Raw genomic sequence first — 24,746 nt, forward strand, 5'->3', positions numbered from 1 at the left:
TAGAATCTTTAGATATTTATAAAATTATTTCATTTCCAAGATGACACTTGGGAATACATTATCAAAATGTAAGAATTAGGTTATAATGTATCATCACAGGCAATTATTTTGCAGGATGATCACTTATAAAATTTAAAATAGAGCAGAAAGAGAGTAAAAATGCTTTGTTCCACAACGTATATGACAAAATAAATTCAAGGTATTAAAAAATGAGTATAATTTGAATGACACAGACTACATACCAAAAGATTGTTTATTTGCATTAAAATAAATGAGATCAGAAATATAAATTAAGTCTCACTGGTTCAAGATATGTTATAATAGATGATTCCATTTATCTACTTAATATCTTTAAATGTAGGTGAAAGGATATATAACTTACACACATTCGCAGGATTATAAAAATGTTGCACTCCCACAATTGAATATATGTTCAACACATATTAAGGGAAAAAATTATTCGTAAAATATAGCTAACTGGGACATTTTCTTATATTAAGAGTTCAGGTAATGATTTTACAAGCTCTGGAAAAACAAACTATAAGAAAAGAATATTTAAATGCATAAATCTGAATGCATGCAAATAAAGTAGATGGATATTGAATAAGGTAGATGACGGATGATGGCTAAACAGCAAAACCAAACAACTTTTGTGACTTAATTAAATATGCACGTTTTTCCTCTAAAATTATTAAATATTCTAAAAATACAAGCAAAATGTTGAAAATCTGAGCAAAAAGTATATACTGATTTATGGCATCCAACAAAATTTTAAAACACCGATTAAAAATAAAGAGAATCATATAAACAGTGGTTTTTTATCAATTAATGTCCAGTTTAATTTAAAATACAGAACTCTATTAATTTCTTATAAATTATGTAAACAAACCCCCCACCAAGATTAAGACAACCGTAAAGTAAAATTAAAAATTCTTTTATTTTAACCTTTTTTGAAAGATATATATTAAAAGATTTTTATTATAAAATACAACATCAAAAAAGATGGCTTTTGTATTCCCTAAATTAAATCAAAAATAAACCCAAAAAGAATTTCAAAATGATGACATTTTTACTTGAAAATCACATTACTAAATAGCGCATACCAGCTGAAAATTGTATAAAAATTCGGAAAAATGCCATGTCTTTTTTTTAAAGGAACATATTAGCTTTAGACATGGAAATAAAATGTAATTGTCTTATAAGTAAAAGGGTAGGCATTATAAGACTGAATTGGTGGGCGAGTCTCTTAGAAAGAAAGGAGGGGAGGGGGTGCATAAGCCATATACCATGGAAAATAATTAAAACAACACATTTAATAATGTAAGGAAATGGCCTCCTAAAAATATGTAAGTAATGTACATAACAAAAAGTATATTGACATTAATTATATAAATTTCACAGAGAAGAATTGAAATAATATGAGAAATAAGGCAAAGGATACTAAAAGATTGAAAGTTGCTGATTGAATTAAGGTTAACTACCATTAAATAATGTAGAAGTTACAGCTAGATTTGGTAAAATCAAACAATACATTCTAACAATCACTAAAAAACTTTAAAATAATAAATTTATATCAGAATTAAAAAAGAATTCAAATTGGTATGAACTGAAAATAAGATTAAGTAGCAGTATATAAAAACAGGCTGAAGTATAAGAATTAACAGCTTTTAAGGGATAAAAAATAATGGGAAGCAATTTTAATCCAACGTTCACACCTTAAAAAAAATCTTCCATCTCTTTTCTGTTTCAGGCAGTGGCGGATTTCCGACCAGCCAACTGCCTAGGATTGCTTGACTGAAGAGGACTGCAGGCAGGTTGATTAAAAAGATGCTATTAGCCTAGATTTCAAACAAATAAACTTGTAAAAAACTTGTAAACTTGTGAATTAGAATATACCATAAAAACAATTTTATGAATTTTAAAATTTCAAGTAGATAAAAATCTATCACCATGGTCACATATTCACCAAAAATATTTTAGTCAAATTGAAAATATTTAGATCTCCTAGATTAGATTGCCTAAAAATTAAAATTTATTGTCAAGAACATTGAATTTCAGATTTTTAAAAAATATGCAAATATAAAGCAAATTTTTGGTTTCTGGTACAAAAATGTAAAGCTCAGAATGTTAATTAACAGTAACATATAACATAATTTGTATCAATGTAAAATTTAGATCTTTCAGATTAGCAGTAAAATTAACATTTTTTTGCAAAATAAAGGCCTATTATTGATGATTTAATTTTTTGTAGCTTACAATTTTTAAACAAATTTCTTATAGCTATAGAAATAAAAAAGTATTTTAAATTCAAATATATTTGCTAGACCCATTTTATTTTTTATTTTATGAAATTAAATCTATTTTTGGAGTAAGTAAAATAAGACTTAAAAATCCATCTCATTGTTGGAAATCTTAAACATTCTTAAAAGTTTCTATAACACATTTTACAATCTATTTTATAGCTTGTATGTGAATGAGTTTTTTTTTAACTTCTTTATATTGCTAGTCTGTTTTGACGAACAACTCTTAACTCTTGTTTGCATTAAAAAGTTACAGCAGTAGACCTATAATTGCAGTATTTTGCTAATTAGCAAAATCTATATAATCCTTTACCGCAAAATTAACTTAACAGTTTCTAGAGCTTCTTATATCCTTTCGCTCACAAGATATCAAATAATTTTTTATGTATCAAATAACATGTACAAAAGTAAATGCTTTTGGGGTATTATAAATGCTTTTCTGTATAATTGATTGAAAAGTAGCCCTAAGCTGATTTTCTAAGTACTTTAGGCATTGTGATATTTTGAAAAAAATTCTGCGATGAATAAACAATTTTGCAAATATATTTGACAATATATCATAAGAGAGTATAAAATTTCATGCTGAATTTGGCTAGTTTTTCAATGATGGGTTGAATCAGTTGATGCAATGTATAAATATAAAATTAGATTTGTCACTGCTAATCATCTTACATGGGAGATGCTTCCAAACAATTTCTATTTGCCAACTCTAGAGAGGATTAGCCTGTTAGCAAAACTTAATATACATCTCAAAGGTTTTTCTATTCAGCGCTGAACTCATTGAAATCAATGTCAGGAAAAATAATATTTGTTGTTTTCAATGAATGACAGATCTATCTTGGTAACTTCTTAAAAATTTTCTTAATGTACCCCCCCCCCTCTAAAAAAAAAGGAAATAAGCACCCGAACCATCAAGTACAATCATAACTTTCCTTAGAATCAATTCATTCGAGAGAAAAAAACCCCCGCTTATAATGGGGATTTTAAAGCATTTTTGAACAATAGATTTGAACCATTAGAGGTTCCAATATTTGTTGAAGCACTATCATAAGTATGAGTTTTAATATTTTTTCCATCAATTCAATTTTCTTTAATGAATTTTAGTATCAATGATACTATGTAGTTCTGGAGTTATATGCCTAAAATACACTGAATCTGGTTCTTCAACCAAATATATATGTTTTTGTATAGTTATCTTGATAGATTTAACCACTTACAATTTCTTTACTTATTGTTTTATCTATTCAACAATTATAGTAGAGTGCATTTGTATCTGAGGTGCAAGTTGAAACTCATATTTTGAAGATATTTCTCACTTTTACGAAAAATCAGTGACAAATCTATTACTGCTGACTAATTTTCTGGCATTAAATCTTGAAAAAGAGTACTTGCTAGATGAGTTCCAGCTACACTGGAAATAGCTGTATTGTAACATATTCAAGAAAAGGTAGGTTTTTTAATAACTATCTCCAAAATAGCAACATGACTTACACTCAAGTGATTATTTATCATTTCATAAAATGAAATTTCACTGATTGAAAATGCAATGCTGCATTATAGATAATAGAAGACCTTATATTAACCTAAAGGATGGATTGAAAATTTACAAAAACATGTACTTGGTATAAAAAAAAATTTTCATGTAGATTCCAAAAAAACTAAATTTTACCTATCAGATATAATTTTTCTTTCTCTTAGTTAATATCCTAAACTTTACATTTTTTTACTAGGAAAAAAGATCTTCTTTTGATTCCAGTATGTAATTTTTATTATGTATGATTAATATATGCAACCATCCATTTAATAACTTCTTTTCTAGTTTTAAATTTTATTTATTTTCATCCAAGAATTGCTTTACTTATATAAAATAAAAAAATAAGATAGGTCTAACAGTCTACAAGAAATTTGTTAACAGAAAAGTAGACTAGAAGCAAATGAAACCATCAAAAGTAGACCTATGTTTTGCCAAAAGTTGATATAATTTCTGCTAATCTGAGCAACTTAAATTTTACATGACCAAAATTTATTTTGCTGCTAATTAGCATTTGAAACTTTTTAGCACTTGAAAACAAAAATTTGCTCTCCATTTTTGAAAATTGAAAATCTACATTTTTGAAAAAACTTTGGCCCCATTCTAAAAGATTTAAATATTTTTCATTTTGATTAAAACTTCTTTTTATTAAATATATGACAACAATGATAACTTTTCTTCAACTTCCAATTAAAAAAAAAAGTTTTCTTAATGATATACTCTAATGGATATCATGCAGTCATGGGTGATAATAACAAACCGAATATGCATTTTAGAAAATTATTAAAACAAAAGAAATACCTAAAAATAAATCATTAATTTGATACTAAGTTATAAATATGTTGAAATGTGTAACTAAATTGTCCAGTTTATTAAAAGAGGGCCTCATAGTTTAAACTGCCAGAAACCACAAAATACCTAAATCCACCTATGATTTCAGGAAAAAACAAAACTTTTCTCATTCTATTTAATAGCATACCTGGAAGGAAGAAATGTTATTTTAAAGTTATTTGATATTGAAGAATATTATATTTTACACTATTGTTTCAGAGGGAATATGGATAAGGACAGAACCATTCATGGCAGGATATCATATGTTTCAATAAACTCAGAAACACATAAAGTTTCTTTCTCAAAAATCAACTTATCAACACAAATTGATTCATTAGATGTAAATACATAGTATGATGGGGAAAAAAAAAAAAAAAAAAAACACCTTAAGTTAATGAACATTGTCTAAACCGACTGCATCAAAGCATCTATTATTTAATGCTCAAGGGCTATTCACTTATACAATTTCTTCCAGAAAATAACTAATCATACTGTATAAGAGTCCTGTGCACTTCCAATAGTTTCTATGTCAAAGTTCCTCAGTTTTCTCAAATGACCTATGATAAGAAGAACCCAGAATTAGTGATAACAAAAGACTTCCTTGATCTTAATCAATAAATATGTTCAAACTCAAAAACAACAAAAGAGAATCAACCTAAAGAGCTCTCTTGTGTGTCAGCCAACACAAGCAGGTTCCATGCAATACTCAAACAAAAATACATGAAGCAGGTTTCATGCAATAAGCAAAAATACATAATGCCTAAAAATTGTTAAGACTAGATTCTAATTGAATAAAAATTTTAAACAACAGTATCATCAAAGGAACAAGTAACATATCCAGTGTTCCAGATAATGAAGATCATGACAAAATAATTCTTTATCTTATTTACTGATTTGATACTTGTTGCTTTCATTTTACTTTTAAAAATAAATAAAGGAACTTATCTTTCATTCTAAACAGTTGTTTTATCATAATTTCACCTCAGAGATGTATTGGCACTTCAACAATAATTAGTGGATAATGAGCCCCTAAAGGAGTCGAGATTAACTAAAGAAGGTTTATAAAGAAGGTAAATAAAGGTAAATAAAGAAGGTTTAAATGAAACAAAATTTTGCCATTGCAAGGTGTTGTTGGAAAACATCTTTAATTTCCCAATAACTCTTGGCAACTTGCAAGGTTTTTGAACTATTTAATTCATATGAATTGATTGAAACTTCAACATTTTGGAAACTTATGCCTCAAGATAAATTTATGCAGATTTAAAATTTCTTCATCTTGTAGAAAACAATGGAAAAGAAAAAAAGATGCCTCCCACTGCAATTGGCATGGAATAATTAATAAACTTTTCTTATTTCATTAAAATCACATTTGAACCTTCCTAAAAATAAGGTTTCGTAATACTTTAAAGATTGATCATATATGAAATTTGAACAAGAAACAGGCATTGACAGAAAAGAATGGTAAAATTTTAAAAAACACAAAAGGAGGGATATACCATTTGCTAAGAATTTATTATATAGCCCATTTAAGTACAAGAACACAAAGAATATTATTTTAAACAAAATACAAGTAAATGATCAGAAGTTTCAGATAAAGTCACTCACTTCAACTATAGTGTCTATAAGTATATAATGTAAAAATAGATAAATAAATAAGTCTGTCACCTTCATATATATAATGAGGATTTGTGTATAATAATGGATTAATGTATCTAGACGATAAGTGTGGAAAAGTCTATTATGTAATCGTATACAAAATTACATATACGTATATTCATAACCCTTTCTTATACATCCTATAACCCTTTCCTATATTTTGGTAAAATGTACTGTACAATCAATCTGCAATAAATCTTTTTATAAATAATACCCTATATTTATTTCAATAAATCAACTTCAAACAAGCCACTTTTCTTTTTTTACCATCTACATTTAAAATTTCAAGCTAATATATCTTGACATAAATATAAAATATGGTTTGAGTTGTTACAAGTTATAAAATCACAATTATGGAAATTAGTTAAGGTGGAACAATAAAATATCATGTTTGAAATTTTACTTTTTTAAAAATAAACTCCAGGCATTTTAACGATTCATCAATTTTTAATTCCATAATTTTGAATCACAGTAAACTATCTTAGTCACAAAAGGAATAGACTTTAATGCTGAAAACTTTTGATTAATAAGGATTATATGCTTAACTTGATAAATCCAATTTTATAAAGATACAAATGATCTTCAATTATTTTACCTGTTTCTGATCATTGTAAAAATTGTATTTAATAATTCAACACAGTTTTTTTTAAAAAAAACTATAAAATAAATAATGACTTGCTGAACGTCCAAAAAGTATTAAAAAACTATGAAAACAGTAATTTTGAGAATAAAAAGTTATTTATTAATTTATTTTTCCTTTTTTTTAATCCATCTTTTATTTCCTTGACTATGCATTTTCTTAAAAAATAAAATTGACAAAAAACAAAATTTTTAATGTTACAATGAGCAGCTGATATATCTTATTTATTTTCAAAATAGAGGGAATACAACACAAACTACACAAGTACATTAATATAAATTGAATTTACTTGGGGTAAAAAAGAAATTTAAACAGACTGATATATACAATATAACATCAGAGAGGTAATTAAAAAAATTCTCGTTATTCAGCTTATTCATACATAGCTTAGCTAGACTTTTTACAATTAAGAATTATCACTAACTACAAAAAAAAAGCGAAAAGATACTTTAAAAAAATGGTAAACATAATTTTAAACTTGCATACACTTGAAAATTTAAACTTTACGTCATAACAAAATACTTAATACACAGACATAAAATTTTATAATTCAGACAATAAAGTTGAAATTCAACTATACCTTTTTTCTTTTTTTAAGGCTGAAAATATTTATAAAGTTTGATGTGTAAAGTTCAGGCCATGCCATATTTCTGCATTTTTAATGCATCTCAGATAAGAAAAGTATAACGATAACAATAAAAACCAATCTCACCCTTTAGTATATACAGCCAATATTTACACTCAAAATTAAAAAAAAAAAAAAAAAAAAAAAGTAAACAGTTTTCAATATAAATATACACACACTTCAACACTGAAGTGGTCGATAGCCGATTCGTACCTCTTCTGCATTGTAATTTATGTAACGGGCAAATATTATATTGATATAAATAGAATTTAAGAGTTCGAAAAAAATAATATTAATTGTTTCAAGGTAAAAAAATCAGCAAACCCCTCCTCTATTGCTTAAAAGACTAACAACGTTTTATCGTCAATGAACCCAAAATAAGAATCCAAGGTTATATTCAAAATTCTGATACTCGTGCTAAGTAAATAGAATGAGACTCATTTTGGAAGTTTTAAAAAGTATAAATATTCGTAAAAACTTTAATTTAGAATTTGGTCAAATCGAATATCAAAATGGTTTTTGATAAAATTTCGTGGAAAATAATGGTATGATTCTTTTATCAGAAATGGAAGTTTATCTGTTCAGATATTAGGGATGACGATACTGGAATTCATCAATGTTTAAGAAATTCCTTGCCGATTCATTTTCCAAGAAAATTCTTCAGGCAGTCCAAACAGTATCCTATGTCCACATACAACAAAGCCTTAACCCTTCCTAAAATGAAGGGGGGGGGGGGAATTAACATGTTTTTCGATGATGGCCAGAAAAATAAGTGAAGCGTCTTAGAATTACAGAAACGACGTAATCATTCAAAACAATATATCACCGATATTAATGTTATTCAAAAGGAAATATTCAAAACTTTTAAAGTCATATGTATCAAATAATAACAACGCTTAGATTTCTGAAGTTGTGGTTTCTGATACTGCGATTAAAATTAGATTGTACTGCTGATATCATCTTTTGATAGTATATAGAACTCGAAATACAATGTCGAAAAAAAGTACATGGGAAAGAAATAACAATTTTTTATTTAAATTTTTCAAGAATGTTTTAGTGTATTTTTAAAAGAAAAACCAAAACAGTGTTTCAATAAATAGTTATTTGGAAGAAATAGTACTTGCAAAAACAATTGCTATTTAAAAAATAGTGAATTATATTATTCTAAAAACACGACGGGTTGAGAAATATATTTCTCAGGAATTGAAATACATGGGCAGTGGACGGAACAGAGTGTGTTTTTTTAGCCTTATAAAGTCAAAAATCCCATTTTTTGCCAAATATTAATTATTATCTGTTTTAATTTAATTCGGCAAGAATAAACCAGCAAATATTTCCATGGTCTTGTTAAATTAAAATTATCATTTTACCAGACTCATCGAGACTACTAGTTGAGTTCATACTTCTATGCTCTCCTTATGTCCACTCCCCTTATTTAACATCAAATCTTTGCTATAATATAAATTAAAGTCAATGTTTAAAATTTAGGATTAACAGAACCGACTTTAAAGGGTAGACAAGCATGCAGCCACTTTAGGCATCGTGATAAAGAAGAATAGAATCCCTAGAGAAAAGAAAAAATTTATACTGGGATCAATTCATGCTAATGTAACGATTACGATTACTTAATGACCCACGACATTTCGACGGTTCTAAACATTTTTGGGTATCTCCTTATCAAGCTTAGAACATGAAATGTGCTTACTTCCCAATTATCTCGAAGTAAATAAATTTCTTACTTTAAAAGACTGATATATATATTCTCGTATTATTTTAGAAATATTGCAGCGTTCTGTTCATTGTGCTATGCATCACGCTAATTTTCTCTCATCTCATCTAAAATTTGAACGTTTAACTGGAATGGACGTGATTCAAGTGCAAATAATACAATAACTTTGCTTTTGAAACTAAACATATTCATTAAAAAATAAGAATAAATTATTCAGTATTTAAATTTTGTGAGTACTACCCTCTTCAGTCTTGATTTTTTAAAAAGTGAATTAAAAAAAATGATTTCAAGATTTTTTACCTTTGTTAGATCTGAATAGTATGTGGAGAAAAGAATTTGTTGACCAAACAGTTTTAATTCCTATAATTTTAAGTAACACATATGTGTACCTCAGGTCTTAAGCAAGTAAAAGTATCCTCGACATTTTTTTTTAAAATTTTCTTTAAATTTGCACTTTTAGATTATATGCAACACTATTAAACACTTACATCCTAACCTAATTTACCTAATGCTGACCCAACAAAAAAGGAAAATTAATTTTGGAAATTATTGAAAATATCCAGAAATATATATATATAATAAATCCCTATAACGCTTTCTAGACACCGGCTCGACAAATTTCATTATACCACATTACTTTTTGGTGAAACATTAACTGAAAAGAACAAATGCCTAGGGAATAGTACTGTAAATTCGGGGTACAATTAATCTTCAAAAAATCGTTTATTATTTTTGAAAATTCATAAACCATTACTATTCATCATTTACTATTTTACAAAAAGTAATTCTGTATGTTCTAGATGGTACTCTGTTTTACAATACACTAGGCCTACCTGAATAACAAAATATAATTTTGCGATAGATTGCTGTCAACGATATAACTATCAAAATGGAAATAAGTTGAATAAATTGAAAAATAACAAATATAAACAAACATATTCTTTGCAGTTTTCTGAATGAAAAAATATCAACTCATATTATTCCGGGACTTCTGATGGTAAAACTTTTATATTTCAGATTATTTCAGAGAATAAGGGTGAATTAAAAAAGAATTGAAAAAAATTATTCAACGGTATTATTATGTTTTCCTAAGAAGTACTTACTATGCAGGCCAAGTGAGACTTGAACCTTAAATAGTGCTCAACTCTGCGTTGTTAGTTAGTTTAAGACCCTATCGTACTTCTCCTATAGAAGATGAAAAAATTAAGAATCAAGTTGAGAAGTTATTTCAAGCAAGTATAATAATAATAATAATAATAAAAGCTACCGTCTCTATTCATCTACAGTAACTTCAGCTTTTTGTACGATGAATATATTTAAAAAAAGACACGATTATGTACAGATTTCAAAAAATTAAATGATTTATGCAAGTCAGACTCTGAACTATTTTCGCTAATGGTTATTTTGTTAGAAAAATTATCGAAAGCAACTTTTTCCTCTTTAGATTAGGCTAACATTTATTAGCATGTGCCTGTTCATCGAAAAAATATTGAAAAGATTTCAGCAAAAATTTTGGCTTAAATTAAAGGTTTAGACTACCATTTAGCATTAAAATAACTCCTGCAATTTGCAATAGATTAATTCAAAGAATATTAACCAGATAAAACTCGACTTTGCAATTATTTCGATGATATCATTGGGTACTCTTCATCAGAACAAGAACATCGGAAAAATCTTAATACTATTTTAGATATTTGTCAAAAAACATTAAGTTGAAATATATCTAAATGTTTTAGAAATAAAATTAACTGTTTAGTTTATGAATTTGAGCAAAGTGAAGTTACTTATAATAATACTAACATAGATACTATCAAAAAATTGCCCCCTCCCTCGTCTTCTGTAAAAGAACTTCAAAGGCTCTTAGGTTCTGTAAACGTTAACAATAAATTTATTCCAAACTATGCTAAACTTAGAGATATCATTTAAATTAATTACTGAAAAAAGCTGTCAAATTTAAATCGTCTGATAAATTTCAAAATGCCTTTGATAAATTAAAGGAAATTCTAATAATGAAACCTATTTTATCAACCTGATGTAATATGTCATGATTTTGTTGAAGATGATGGTCTCTTGAAACAATTTGTTGCCTCTAATGTCTTATAACCAACTGCCTGACAATACAGAATTTTAAGAAATTGAAAAAGGTATACAATAACAAAATTAGAATGTTTTGCGATAATTGATTCACTATTGCTTTCATGGGTAAAAAATTCCATAAAAAACCATTCGTACTGACCATGGAGTCCTTGTATGGCTCAAAATTGCTAAAAGGTAGATCGTTCTGCTGATCTCTTAAGTTAAGAATTTTTGACTATGAAATTAAACATCAAAAACGTTCTAACAATATTTTAACAGATATATCATCTAGGCATACTGTTTCCCATGACCGTTAATATTCTGTTCATTTACTTGATATTAATGAAATTAAAATTCAAGAAAGGAATGATAATCTCCAGGGACCCAATATCAAAAAATACCATAGATGTCATAATAACTAAAACAAATTCTGTTAAAAATAGTTGTCCCCTTTTCAATAAGACTTAAAATATTAAATCAAGCTCATGAACTATTTAGTTTTACTGATACTGAAAATGATCAGTTTAAATTTTCCTCGATATTATTTTCCTATAGTCTGTGTATTTTCTGTAGGCGGTTCAAGGTCACATTTTCTACCTCGTAACTGGTTGTCTGCCTCGAAACGCTTAGGCAGATAACAATGTCACTTTTTCTTTTTACATAGCTGTTAAGGTATTTCGAAGGTAAGGTATTCCCGCAACGTACTGGAGTGAGAAAAAAACAAAAAAAAAAAAAAAAAAAAAACAATCTTTGTCGAAACTAGGGCAACGTAGAAGGAGAAAGAGTGAAGAGTAGGGAAAGCGAGTGTCCTTGAAACGCCTTCAGAAATTATACAGACTATAATAGTATGTACCTTTGATATTTTTGAATTTGTGAAATATTATACTGTATGCCAACTTAATAAATTAAAAAACAAAAATAATTTGGCTTGTTACAAAAAGTACTCCAACAAATAAATCCTTTTAAATGAATTACTATTGACACTGTTGATTTTTACAGCTATAATAAATCAAATAGAAAAATTCACCAAAAATTTTTCTATATACTCTAATTGACCATATAACAAAGCATGTTTTGGCTTTTACATCTAGAAATGAAAATTTTCAGGCTAAAATTTTTGAAAGATAGAAATGCTGCATTTACTTCTTCTAGATTTAAAAAAGTTCTTAAGAAACACTTTTTAATTTCAGCCAATCATCCTCAAACTAATGGTAGAAATGAATGGGTTTTATTTACTCTTTAGTAATTAGGTTTAAATGTAAAATAAATTCTTCTCCAAATATAATTCCATGAAAAAATTACAAGAGTAAGTTATCGGTGAATATAATTTAACTCCTCTTTCATTGACTCAATATCCACCTAAATACTTGTTGTTTGTTATTTTATGTTATAATTCTACTACTAACAAAAATAATTTATATGAATCTGTTACCGAAGCTGGCTGTTTGCCTTTACAAATAGACTTTCATGAAAAAAAGTAAAATAAGATGTGACAATCATTTTATTGAAAAAAAATTATTCCAGGTCATTTTGTTATTTAAAAATAATTTAATTATTCTAATACTAGAAAATTGAATTATCCTATTTCCGGCCAATATGAGATTATTAAACGATTTTCTGAAGTAACTTATGAAATAAATAAACAAAATTCTTCGACAAGATGACCAGTTTGAATCGCATATGTTTCAAAACTAAGTTGTTACTATTTTCCTGTGTTGAATATCTTTATTTTAAGACAATCAACGGTGGTTTCGAGCAAGAACTGCAGTTTGATTGGTTGATCTTCCTGAAGGCATTCATTGAAATGGTCTAAAATCGTCTAAATTAGAGCCATTCAAAATTCCAACAGTTTCAACCGCAGAAGAATGGAGCTTAGTTTAAAATGCTAGTGTGTCGGACAGTAAGGACGGCGTAAAAATTTAGATTTAGTAATTTTTTCAGTAATATATTTACAGACTCAAGCAATAAAAAATATAATTCTTCCCGTCATTTAAAGAATTTCTTCTTTTGGGAATATATGCCTATCTCTAACGGTTTAGAAATTGTCAGTTGGGTCACGATTAGAGTGGACACTCAGTGTATTTTTAGTTTTGTTGGTCAAAAAATTGCTGACTGTCAATTTCAGGCTAACTGCGGGCATCAGGGTTGCCATACTTATTGTATTTCATTTGATATCTGCATTAGAGCTTCCTGGTGTGTATTTCATTTCCCAGCATTGATGACCTCTTCTTTTTCCTCAAAAAAATATCCCCATCACAACCTCGGATGCTATAACAGCTTCCTTTGCAGTATTTACCTCCTACCTTAATCTGTTCGATCTAAAACAGAAGTGGTGATTTCCGACTTCGGAAATCACCACTTCTGCTTCCACATCCTCCAACAATATTTTGCCCCATTTCCTGGTGGAAAAAAAATCAAGCTTGGAATTCTCTATAAATTAATTACATGAAATATTTTAGAATTTTATCGCAACATAAAAACAATATGCCCTTACCTAGACTAACTAGATGTCCAAATCTCATTGATCTGATCGATATGACCCCCCCCCATACACACACCTGGATTAAAAAATGTCTCATATTTGAAATAAACATCACAAAATGTTTCATTTGTTAGTTATCAGTACATAACTAATACTCAAACTTTATTAATTTTTTTTAAACATAAGTCTTTAAAGTATTATCTTAATTAATTTATATAATGCAAAAAATATGGCTACTCTAATATGGTTAATGCGAATAATTTAGCAGCAGGAAATATAATAAAAGTTTAAGAGACATAAATAACATATATTTCTATATCTCTTCCTGTTTCTTTGGAAAATCTTCGAAAGATTCTTTTCATTCTACTTGATTTTTTAAAAATATCATAGCTAGTAATCAGTTTGATACTAACGTATTATACATTTACTCGAAGGAATACTCAATAATAAATTTCCGGATGGATAATTTAGAACACACTTTCACACACACAAGAATTGAAGTCTTAGTATGTTTAGTAAAAACAAAGATTCGTGTTTCGATGTTATAAAAATGGCGGAGTTTTATTTTAGTTGATCTGACACACGTGTAGCTAACGAAATATATATTTGCATATTCTCACATCAACATATAGACAAGTTAAAAAAAAAAAAAACAAAAAAAAAACCCGATGATATTTCCAACATGATCAATCAATGCACAGTGAGAAATCCAGGATAAATGCACAGTGAGAAATCCAGCTCGATAACGAATAACGATGGTTTATTCCAAAAGAATAACACGAAGCACGATAGTGAAACACAGCAGAAGCGCGCACAAAGACCGCATTTTTCAAAATCAATAACACACATAAAAAAGAAAATCGTAATTAAATTACAGCATCAGCCTAATAGCGCTTAGAGTGCAACTCGTTCCATGACCAATATTCCAAAAAGAGAGTTCACTTCTCGTGTAAGCTCTTCGCCAGTTACAGCTTCCCATAAGGGTATGGAATTTTCTAAAAGGATTCCTGGAGCTTGACTCGTAACATAGATATCACCATAATTCTAGTATTTTTCCAGAATCTTGATTTTGACACCAAATTTGTTACCAAATGTCGAACAGTCGCTGGTCTTTGACCTGTGTCAATTTCTCGTTTCAGTGATGATGCAAGCGTTGCAGGAAAGTAATGTTACAGATTCGTAATAATACAAATGACGCCCGGGGCATAGTATTGTTGTTTCGCCCTTTAATGAACTTCTAAAGGACAAATGTTTGATCCCAATGTAAATCTTACGATTGGCGCCCGGGATCTCTACACCGTTCTTGTCCTCTGATATCTACGTCACTATCCGGTCCCTGATTATTTTAGTGTGTGAAGCTACGAATATGGGGAGCTTCAAATCGTAAGATAAGAGAGCACTAATTTAGCGGCTGAACTTTTTATTCCTTCGGAAATATTCTTTATTGTTATCTCTATCATTATTTATTATATAACTAGATCAATGAAGGATTTCTTTAGAATTTATTTCAGCTTCTACAATAGAAATATTGGAACTTAATTCATAACAACGAGCATATTTTTTTTCATTCCCTGCGCATGATAATTAAAGCTTTAAACTGAAATATTTGCTTAAATGAAATCTACAGTTTCTAATCTTGCGGATTTTATTTAACACCTTTTCTTTGGCATAATTTTAATTTTGTCCAGATTCTTTTTGCTCATAAAATCATGGAATCTAGCATTTTCGCGTCTGAGAAATGTAATACTTGTAATCAAGCTCCACTGTAACTTAAAAACTTTTTTCGGAAGATGAAATTGATTAATTGATTCCATTTCATTTCATCTTTTAGAAATATTTACATTTAAAGATTTCCACCCAAAAGCTGTTTAATCAGTCCAATAATAATCATTGCGAAAATACCTTTAGAAATTTCTCTCCAAAGTGACTTCTCAAGATCGCTGTCTTCATGTAGTTAACGGATGATGCTTTTAAAAAAAATGCATCAGGCTCAAATTAATTATTCTCTCTTACCAATAAATGCATTGTTTACAAAGCGTTTCACATTTGAGAATGTTATTGCCAGTTAATTAGAATATAATGGTTCGGTTTTGAAATGATAAAATTTAAATATATAAAGTACACTCTTTTTTTTAATCAGAAGAAACATGTTTCATTTCTGTTTCCAAACTTTCATTTTTCCTTTAGAGGCGCAAACACATTCTAACATTAAGCAACAAAAGGAATCAATTTAATATTTTAAAAACTAGTTTTAAGAATAAACTTTAAATAGTGTACTAAATTATTGAAATGTCCTTTATTTTAATAATATTTTACTTTCTATATTTTATCTTATAATATCTTATTATTGCATATATTATGAATTGAACTTTTTCCCAAATACGCTAACAGAGGCACTTTTCTCATGGAATTAAAATTTAAATAAATTTGTCGGGTAATCGGTACTTAAGTTCTGAAAACATAAAAATAGTGTTTTGTAATCAAGCATACAAAAGTATTCAATATTTCAAAACTATATTATACGAGAAAGTAAGTGGAGGAATTGGATATAAAATTCCATCTTTACAAACATGAAAGAACGGGAGTTTATTAAAAGTATATAATAATAAAGAAATTTATTTTCCATGTTGCCTACCTTATAATGACAACTAAGGAGCAAAACATCTTTTGCATTTTAGAATATATGAGATCTTTATCATTTGTTTCAGCGAGCATTCCGAAAAAATTTGGAAGAGATAAGCCGTATAATCAAAGCATTCAGCGTTGGTTTCTCCAGTTCAAACAAACCGATTGTTAAAGGGTTATTTCGTGAGTAATTATCAGAATTCAGCACACCGCACTAGTCATGAATTGAATATTTTCCAACCGAGTAATTGAAAAATGTTACATCATGGATTACATCTGAATCTGTACGATATACAGTTACTGCAGAAAATGATGTCTCTATGGCAATGACACGTGATAAGTCCCCCCCACCCTCAATTTTATGCAGGGAAGAATGAAGAACAACATCAATCAATTGAAAGTCTGATATTCTGTGGCGTAGCACCATTAACATGGGAAGGTAAACAATCATACTTTCCAGACAAGAGGTCTGTGCTCAAAATTCAAATGCTCATGAGGAAAGTAAGCATAACTCGCCTGAAGTGAGCATCTTTGCAAGACTTACGGCTTGATAATGGCTTGACATTATATAGACAATTACGAGATCACCTGATCGTGAGATTTGCGATTTCTTCTTTCGGGATTTACTTATAGACGCTGTATAATGTCACCACTACCAGCTACATAGAATGAGCCCGAGAATCGTATTACTAATGCCTTTACAAACATAAAGAAGAACATGATCCAAACTTTTATAAGAAAAGTTATCTTTAAATCTGCCTCGTGCAACGAAAATAGAACATAATGAAATGAAAGAAATAACGAAAAGAGGACATATATAACTGAATTTTAAAGAAAGTAATATATATCCATTTTTATGAGGTATTGTTTATTTTCTTAGTTGATACTTTTTGAAATAGGTTGATCTTAAACCATAGGATTAATTTATAACTATCCAGCATAAGGAATTTCGATATTGCTTCGTTTTTTTATTTGTGACAGAATCATCAATTTTTAATTTATTGAATAATCGTCCCGTTTTACTAATTCTGTAGCTCTTTGTAAAAGAACTTCGTAATTTTGATGACTAGGACGTTAGCTGAAGAAGTGTCTGTCCTTATCAAACTTATACACCACGTCAATTGATGAAAATTCACCCCAGAAGGAATAAATCTGCATCATGCCGTGGGCAGATTAATTTTTGATGAAGCCTAGTCTCAAAACCACGATTCTCGATTCTCCAAGCCGTGACCTTGTTTCCGCAGAGCAATAGTCACATTACATCTCACTGACATCAAAAAATGATATCACAATTGTTTGTTAGAATACATTTGCACTAACAACAGTACTGTTACTTGAAACTTTTTTCGCTTCATGAGTTACCTTTAAGTGTTTCATAGTGACAGTATCATTGCAAACTTTTCGTGGTTCAATTTTCTTTTATTCCCCCTTATTCTTTTAAATTGTCTTGGTCATACATACCAATATAATTTTTTTCTCTGTTTGCAGATTACTATAAGTCATTGTACCACTAAGAGATCATTATTAGCATTTTATCTCCAACGGCCTTTACACTGAACTAACTTCGTTGCTGTCTAATCACCATCAATAAGTCCTTTTTTATTGTTTGACATAAGTGTTTGACTTTTTAGTCCATTTTATTATTTGATTTAAGTTCCTTTTTGATACACTACACATAAGCTACACTACTTTGTCAAAGCTTGTATCATAAGCATTTGACATGAGCTTTTTGATCTTCGCCGTAAGTATTCGACACATAGCAATAAAATAGAGCTTAAAATTTAGAAATCATTTCAATTACACTTTGCATTACAATGAATTAATGGATTAAAGATCAGTGAGAAAATTAGCAATACGAAGTACTAATTTACGATAGACAAAATCCAACAGACCTGTAAAACTTATTTCCTTGTAATCATTCCTTTATTGCACCGAAGCGCTCTAAAGTGTCATATAAGTTCTATTTTTATTTGGGCTTTCGTACTTTGTTCATATGACTTTAGAAAGTCAACAAATATAAAATACTTCTATTTATTGTTGAAATTTTACTTTCCTCTGAATTTCACTGTAGGTAGTTCATTTTTTGGAGTTTAAAATAAATATCATTAGGACTTTGCCATTTGCTTACTATGATCTCAGCGGCATAATAATCCTGGTGTAATTATAGCTTTTCTAAGCACATTGTAATTAATAGTACCAAGATTTATCCTATTCTTCTCTATCAAAAAGTTGCGTATTTGGTATTTTCCCCAACAATCGAAATGTTAGTTATTAAACCGCGTTATTTGCAACAAAACTTTTAAAGATTTACAGAAATATCTATAGAACTTATATATAACAGAAATATCAATGCAATGTATCGAGGGGATGAATTCAGTAGCTTATTTCGATAAATTATGTCTATTGAATCCCAAATGCATTTGAAATATATGGAATTCATGTGAGTATTCTATAACTTTGATGTATATTTTGAGCGATCCGGAATTTACATGAAGGAACTGATGATTTTTTTCTATAATTTAAGAAACAGACAATTGTTTAAATGCATTAAAATTTCTTTTTCAGAAATGTTTGTTTATCCCAGTGCTTAAGAAATTATTTAAATGAATTAATTGGATCAATGTGGCTTGTAAATTTTTGTAATTGAGATAAACAAGCTGGAATAGTGAATCTGTATGATTTGGATGCGCTATTAGATATGATGAAGTGACCTAGAAAGCATTTCCAATATTTCTTGATAAATAAATGATGATTCGTAACAGAAAGCTTCGTTTCGGAAACCAAATTCTGCGGAATTTTTTAAAAAATGATTTGAATTTTAAGAAATATAATTTATGAAAAAATATTATACAGTGTCAAAAACATCATTGAGAACGCAAAGAAATGCAAAACGCGATTTGGTCTTTGTTGCGATGATAGATTTTGTAGTTAGAATCCTTGTCGTTCCTAAGCAAAGAGCGTGATTCATTTGCTAATATTTATAAAAAAAACTACAGAACTAAACACCTAATGTTTTCAAAAAGAATTCAGTAACATGGATACACGTACGGAATTCTACAGCCCTACACCATAACTCATTTTTTTTTCTTTTTTTGCATACCCCATAATTTACATTCTTACCTCATAACTTGCATTTTTGTCTTTTATTTATCGCTCACGATTCTTTACTCACATATAGAATGAGCAAGGATTTCAGTGGTATTCAATCCACAAAATGATCTGTCGTACTCTTGGCCCTAGTTGGCGCTACTATAAAAACAAGAGACGCTCCCCCTCCGGCTTAAATCGCTGTCTTCGTAACAGAGGGCTTGTCCGTGGCAAGTGCCATAAGAAACAATAATTCTGAAAAATGAGGAGAAATTATCTATCTGGAACATGAAATTCTACTAAAATTTAATTATTATGCAAGTTTAGAATGTGGGGGGATTAATTAATAAATTATTAGTATTTGAATTCTTTGAAACTCTAACCCTTTTGCCTGGAGCAGCTTAAAAATCGCGCCTTGACTATTCCATACATTGATGGGTTTTAATATAATAGCACTGCATGTTAATATCGATTTGCTTTATTTAAAGCGCCATTGAATATGAATACTTATTTTGAAGAAAGTTCCAAAAATTGTCTATGTTAAAAGGGTGAAAGAGATTTTCAATAATGATGCAACTAATGAAGAAACTGCATAAAATTTTCTTGTAATTTTGATTTATCCTTTTGTCCACGAATCCTATTTATTTCAATAGAAGGAATTTAAGATGTGTAATTTTAATCTCTTAATATCCAATCTGATTTCCGTTTTTGATGTCTCTATCACTAGAATTTATCTTTCAGACTACCGTTTGATTAGCACTATAAGAAAATTATCATGTAAAACTAGGCAGAGTGACTTATTTAAAACTAATACGTGAATAATTTTTTTTTGTGATAAAATTGTTAAAAAATTTTTGACGATAAACGACATCGAGGCTGCTGAGCGATACAAAGATTACTTTTATCTTTACCGCAATCGGATTTCTGATAGCATCTATTGTTTTGATACTGTTCTGTTCTGAATTGTTCTTCAAATAAATCTATATTATCAAATTATCAATATTATCAAAAAAATTTGTTATCGAAATTTCAATCCCAGAATGATATTGACACTTGCAGTGCATTTTTAACCATTTAGACCGTTCTTTATAATTCACAAAACAACACATGAAAACATAGTTGAGTTTCTTGCATTTATTATTCACTATTATAAACGTTTGGCTATAAATTCGAATTCTATCATCAAAGTCAATAATTGTATCATCAAAGTCAATAATTGTATCATCAAAGTCAATAAGTATATTCAAATGAAAACTCTTATCCGGGTTGGAAATATCTGAAAAATTTTATTCAAAATATTCTTTAATAGTTTAATATTTTTTAATTAATCATTATATTGGAAACTTTTTAATACCTACCCAAAAATGCTGAAAGGTGCATGAAAGAAAGATCTGAAAATTTAGAATTAATATAGATTTAAATATATTGTTCATTCATGGATTAGAAAACCCTCCGCGCTTTTGAGCGTGTGTTAGAATGCGTTTATTTAGTTAAAATAAGGGTGAAAGGAAAGATAAAATGAGATGTTTTCATTAATAATAAAGTGAAATCAGATTATGAAAGGACAAGGGAGGCATAGAAACTGCGGATAACTTGTAATACTGTCAGAAAAAGTACTATTTCACAATAAAATGTTTTAGAGCAATTATTATTTATGGAGGGGGTCTTAACATTAAATTATGATGAATAAACGAAAAATTTCTTTTTTTAAAATTTGGTAATTTACTTTTTACAAAATAATAAAATATGTTAAACACTTTTTTGTGATTGAAATTTTTTGATATTAACAACAGTAGATAATTTCAGTCACATTTAATATTATACAAATTATTTTTCTTGCCACTACTGAAAGCAACTAGGCACTTGAACTGGCCATATAAATAATCAATACGCAATTTTGAGTTAAAATAAAATAGTACGTTCAGAAACGCCACGTGTGGATCATCACATACACGTGGGGAAATAACTGAACTAAAAAGTATCTAATAAGCGGAAATCAACGCGAATTTTCGGGAGGACGAAGAATTCCGGGAAAATGTTCATCGATCGAGGTAGAATCGTTGAAAAGCGGTCTTCTCGGCATACTGAAAAGAACAGTATCAAACTTCTGCGACGATCAGCTATTAATTGAATTAATTTAATTATGCTGATCATCTGCATCTTATCACAACAAAAGAATGTTTTATTTTGAGTTATACTTGAACAATAACATAAAGCCTTCTGAGTAGTTAACTACGTTTTCAAAGAGGTAAAATTAATTTATATCAGAAATACCATTGGCAGTTCAGTAAGTAGAAAATTTCTTACCTCTATGAAGAAAACATGTTCAATCCATCAGCGTCCGCCAAAACTAGTTTTTATAAACTCCTTATGATTTGAATAGAGAAATGGCAGTATTTATATTATCAGTGATTATATCATGTGCCACATTCAAAACGTTTCAAAACATTGACCAAAATGAATCTCTTTAAACAACTTTTTACTGAGACAAAGGCACAGTAAGTATGAAGCAAAGACGAATGGTGCCAAGAAACAGAAAAAGAAAAGAGCCCTCTTTCAAACAATAGCATTTCTGTTTCTTACCATCTTCCATTTATACTATGAACATTCTTTAAAGCATGCATAGGGAAACAAAGCTGAAATTTCATGTATGTTTTATGTGCCTCATGTTAATCTTCTTTTCAATATGATAAATTAAATTATTTACAGTGATAAGGAAATTCATTTGCAAAATCCTGAAAATTATCATAGCATAAAATTTCGGCTTATTTTCAAATCCTTCTAAATAGTAATGCGATATCTATAAGCATAAGTATACATTTCAAAGCAATTTAATTTGCTAATCATAAATATTTAAATGAATATTTTGGCTTCACTATATCATTTCATAAAGTTACTTTCATTTTCATTTCTCAATATTTCAAAAAATAATAGTACAATTTAGCTTGCCTTTTAAGAGGAGGAAAGAATTAAGTTCTGGTAATAACGTTCATATTTTTTTGGTAATAAGTGAAGGTTTATTGTGATTAACAAGGCAGTTTAATGTAGAAAAATGATTTTTCTTTATCACGCTCATTGCCGCGTCCTCATCTGTGTTTCGCATTTACTTTCTGACTGCACCGAACCATACATCTAATTAGATTACTTCTTTTCTACTTTAGTTAAGCGATTGCAAAGAGGTCTTTTGATTAGATAGGTAGTCTGCAATAGTATAATTGGCTAAGCTTTCTGCAATATTGATTCATTGCTCAAACAAAAAGAAATGTTTTTAGTTGCCAAGGAAATATTAGCAGTTGTAGAATATCTCGAGGCAGTTGATTTCAAAGCTGATTTTATTTTTGTTAAACTGACTTTAGTTTTTGAATAATGCATATTATCAACCTTTCTGTGGAGTCTGCAAACATCATAATATGTTACTGATTTTAATTTTTATACTTCTTTTTATTTGCCATTAGATACTATTTTGGACATTATATTGTTTATTTATATGTTCAACAGAAATAATATATGCCAAATACAAAGAAGTGTAAAAAAAGAATATACTGGTCTTGGTGGCATGGTGGTAAAATCTTGGCTTCGGGGATGGTGGATTCTAGGTTCTAAACCCTATTACTCGAAGAAACGCCGTCGGAAAGGGTATGATGGATGCTAAATTCATTAAAACCCTAGAATGAGGCAGCATATAACAATACTGTCCTTGTCGTCTGACAACGTCTTACACCAAATCATCCCTCTTCAGTTTCCAAATTAATTCTTTCTAACAATTCTTGTATCAACTGACCTCGAAACTTAAGGCAAACATAACTAAGTTAAATATTAAAATGATCTTGTAGAGGCTCTGCTATCAGTGGCTTATTTCTGTAGCTCTAAAAATGGTCAACTTTCTACCAGGACAATAAGGTGAATACAATAGTAGTTTCATTTGCCTGTGAGATAACAGGACACACAGGGATCAATGCAAATAAGTGAAATCCTTCTAAAGACAAATTTATTGTATGTATGAAAAATCAACAACTAGTTACTGACTGACAGATATAAGTTAATTATCTCACCAATATAAATGGAACAATCCTTTAGGGTGTTTATTAAAAATGCCAATTGCTTCCAACATAGTGGTGAAATGTCTCCTGTGCAGAACAATAAGAAACAAGAAATTTTTGACATTCCTCAAATTTCTAAAATTAGTAAAGATTTACAATTCTCAGTATCCGTGACTAGTACTGAATATCCTATTTGGTCATATCTCATCTGAGGTATTTAGAAATTTTTTGGGTAAAATCACGAAGCACAGAACCTTGAAAAATTGGTGCTAAACATGCTTAAAAGTTTTAAAATATCGTGTGCTCAAATGAACACAAAGATGCATTTCTAAACAGTTGGATGAATTTCCAGTCAGACTGGGTCATCACAATGAGGAACAAGAGAATAACCAGAACATGAAAGTAATCGAACAAAGATATAATCTGAGGTAGGACACACATGATGGAAGATTGTTGTTAGAGGTTCCAATGCAAAAACTTCCATTTTACATAAAGGGAAATTCCTATATAGTTTAGGTTTCTAATAGGGCTAGAATTTTGTATTTGTTTATCATTATTTGGGGGGGGGAATCTTTATTAATTTTGTTGCTGTTATCAACCATTTTGTGAGGTTATTGGGAAGATTTATAGAAAGAAGTTATCTGAGATTCCAAGATAAGCCATCTGATAATCTTTCTGGTCCCATGGATACTGATAATTTTAGTTTTCTGCCCAAATGCTTTAGTTGTTTTATATGAAAACAATCAGCAGTATTCTCCCCAACATTTCGAGTTTTTAATGAGGAATAAATTATGCTTGGTAGAACAAAATATTTTTGTTGTTAAATAAGTTAATTCATTCAAATTTTTGATATTATCAGAGGAATTTACATAATCTCTTAAGGTAGCATTTTTTAAATAATTGGGACTTTTATGACTTTCCAATTGTAATCCAAATTATACCATCGGAAATAATCATTAAAGTATTTTGACCAAGAGTTTTCACCTATGAAACTATTAGGTTCATATGAAATTAAATGAATTTCTTTATTAACCTTTATTTCCTTCACTAGAATACCTCCGATTTATTCCGATCTTAATCAGTTACACTAGTTATTTTAACTCCTCTTAATTTCATAAACACGA

General features: G+C 28.9%; 1 protein-coding gene across 11 annotated transcripts in view; it reads right to left on the reverse strand.

Annotated features, from left to right (window-relative positions):
• Positions 1–24,746, reverse strand: part of LOC129958672 (neuralized-like protein 2) — an 82,251-nt gene that overhangs the window by 24,913 nt on the left and 32,592 nt on the right. For 2 of the 11 annotated variants that reach the window (XM_056071305.1, XM_056071303.1), the window contains exons 1-3: positions 7,539–7,726; positions 5,155–5,219; positions 1,716–1,838 (exon numbers count right to left, since the gene is read on the reverse strand). The exons of 1 other annotated variant lie outside the window; for it this stretch is intronic. Coding sequence is in view for 1 of the 10 variants with exons in the window: in XM_056071302.1 (XP_055927277.1) it covers positions 5,048–5,064 (17 nt within the window). In the remaining 9 variants the exon portion in view is untranslated. Of the gene's footprint in view, positions 1–1,715; positions 1,839–5,047; positions 5,080–5,154; positions 5,220–7,538; positions 7,753–24,746 lie in introns of those variants that run through there. 8 more of the 11 variants (XM_056071310.1, XM_056071309.1, XM_056071307.1 and 5 more) reach the window with 7 other exon arrangements.

Source organism: Argiope bruennichi, chromosome X1 (assembly GCF_947563725.1).
Source record: "Argiope bruennichi chromosome X1, qqArgBrue1.1, whole genome shotgun sequence".
NCBI classification, from domain to species: Eukaryota; Metazoa; Arthropoda; class Arachnida; order Araneae; family Araneidae; genus Argiope; species Argiope bruennichi.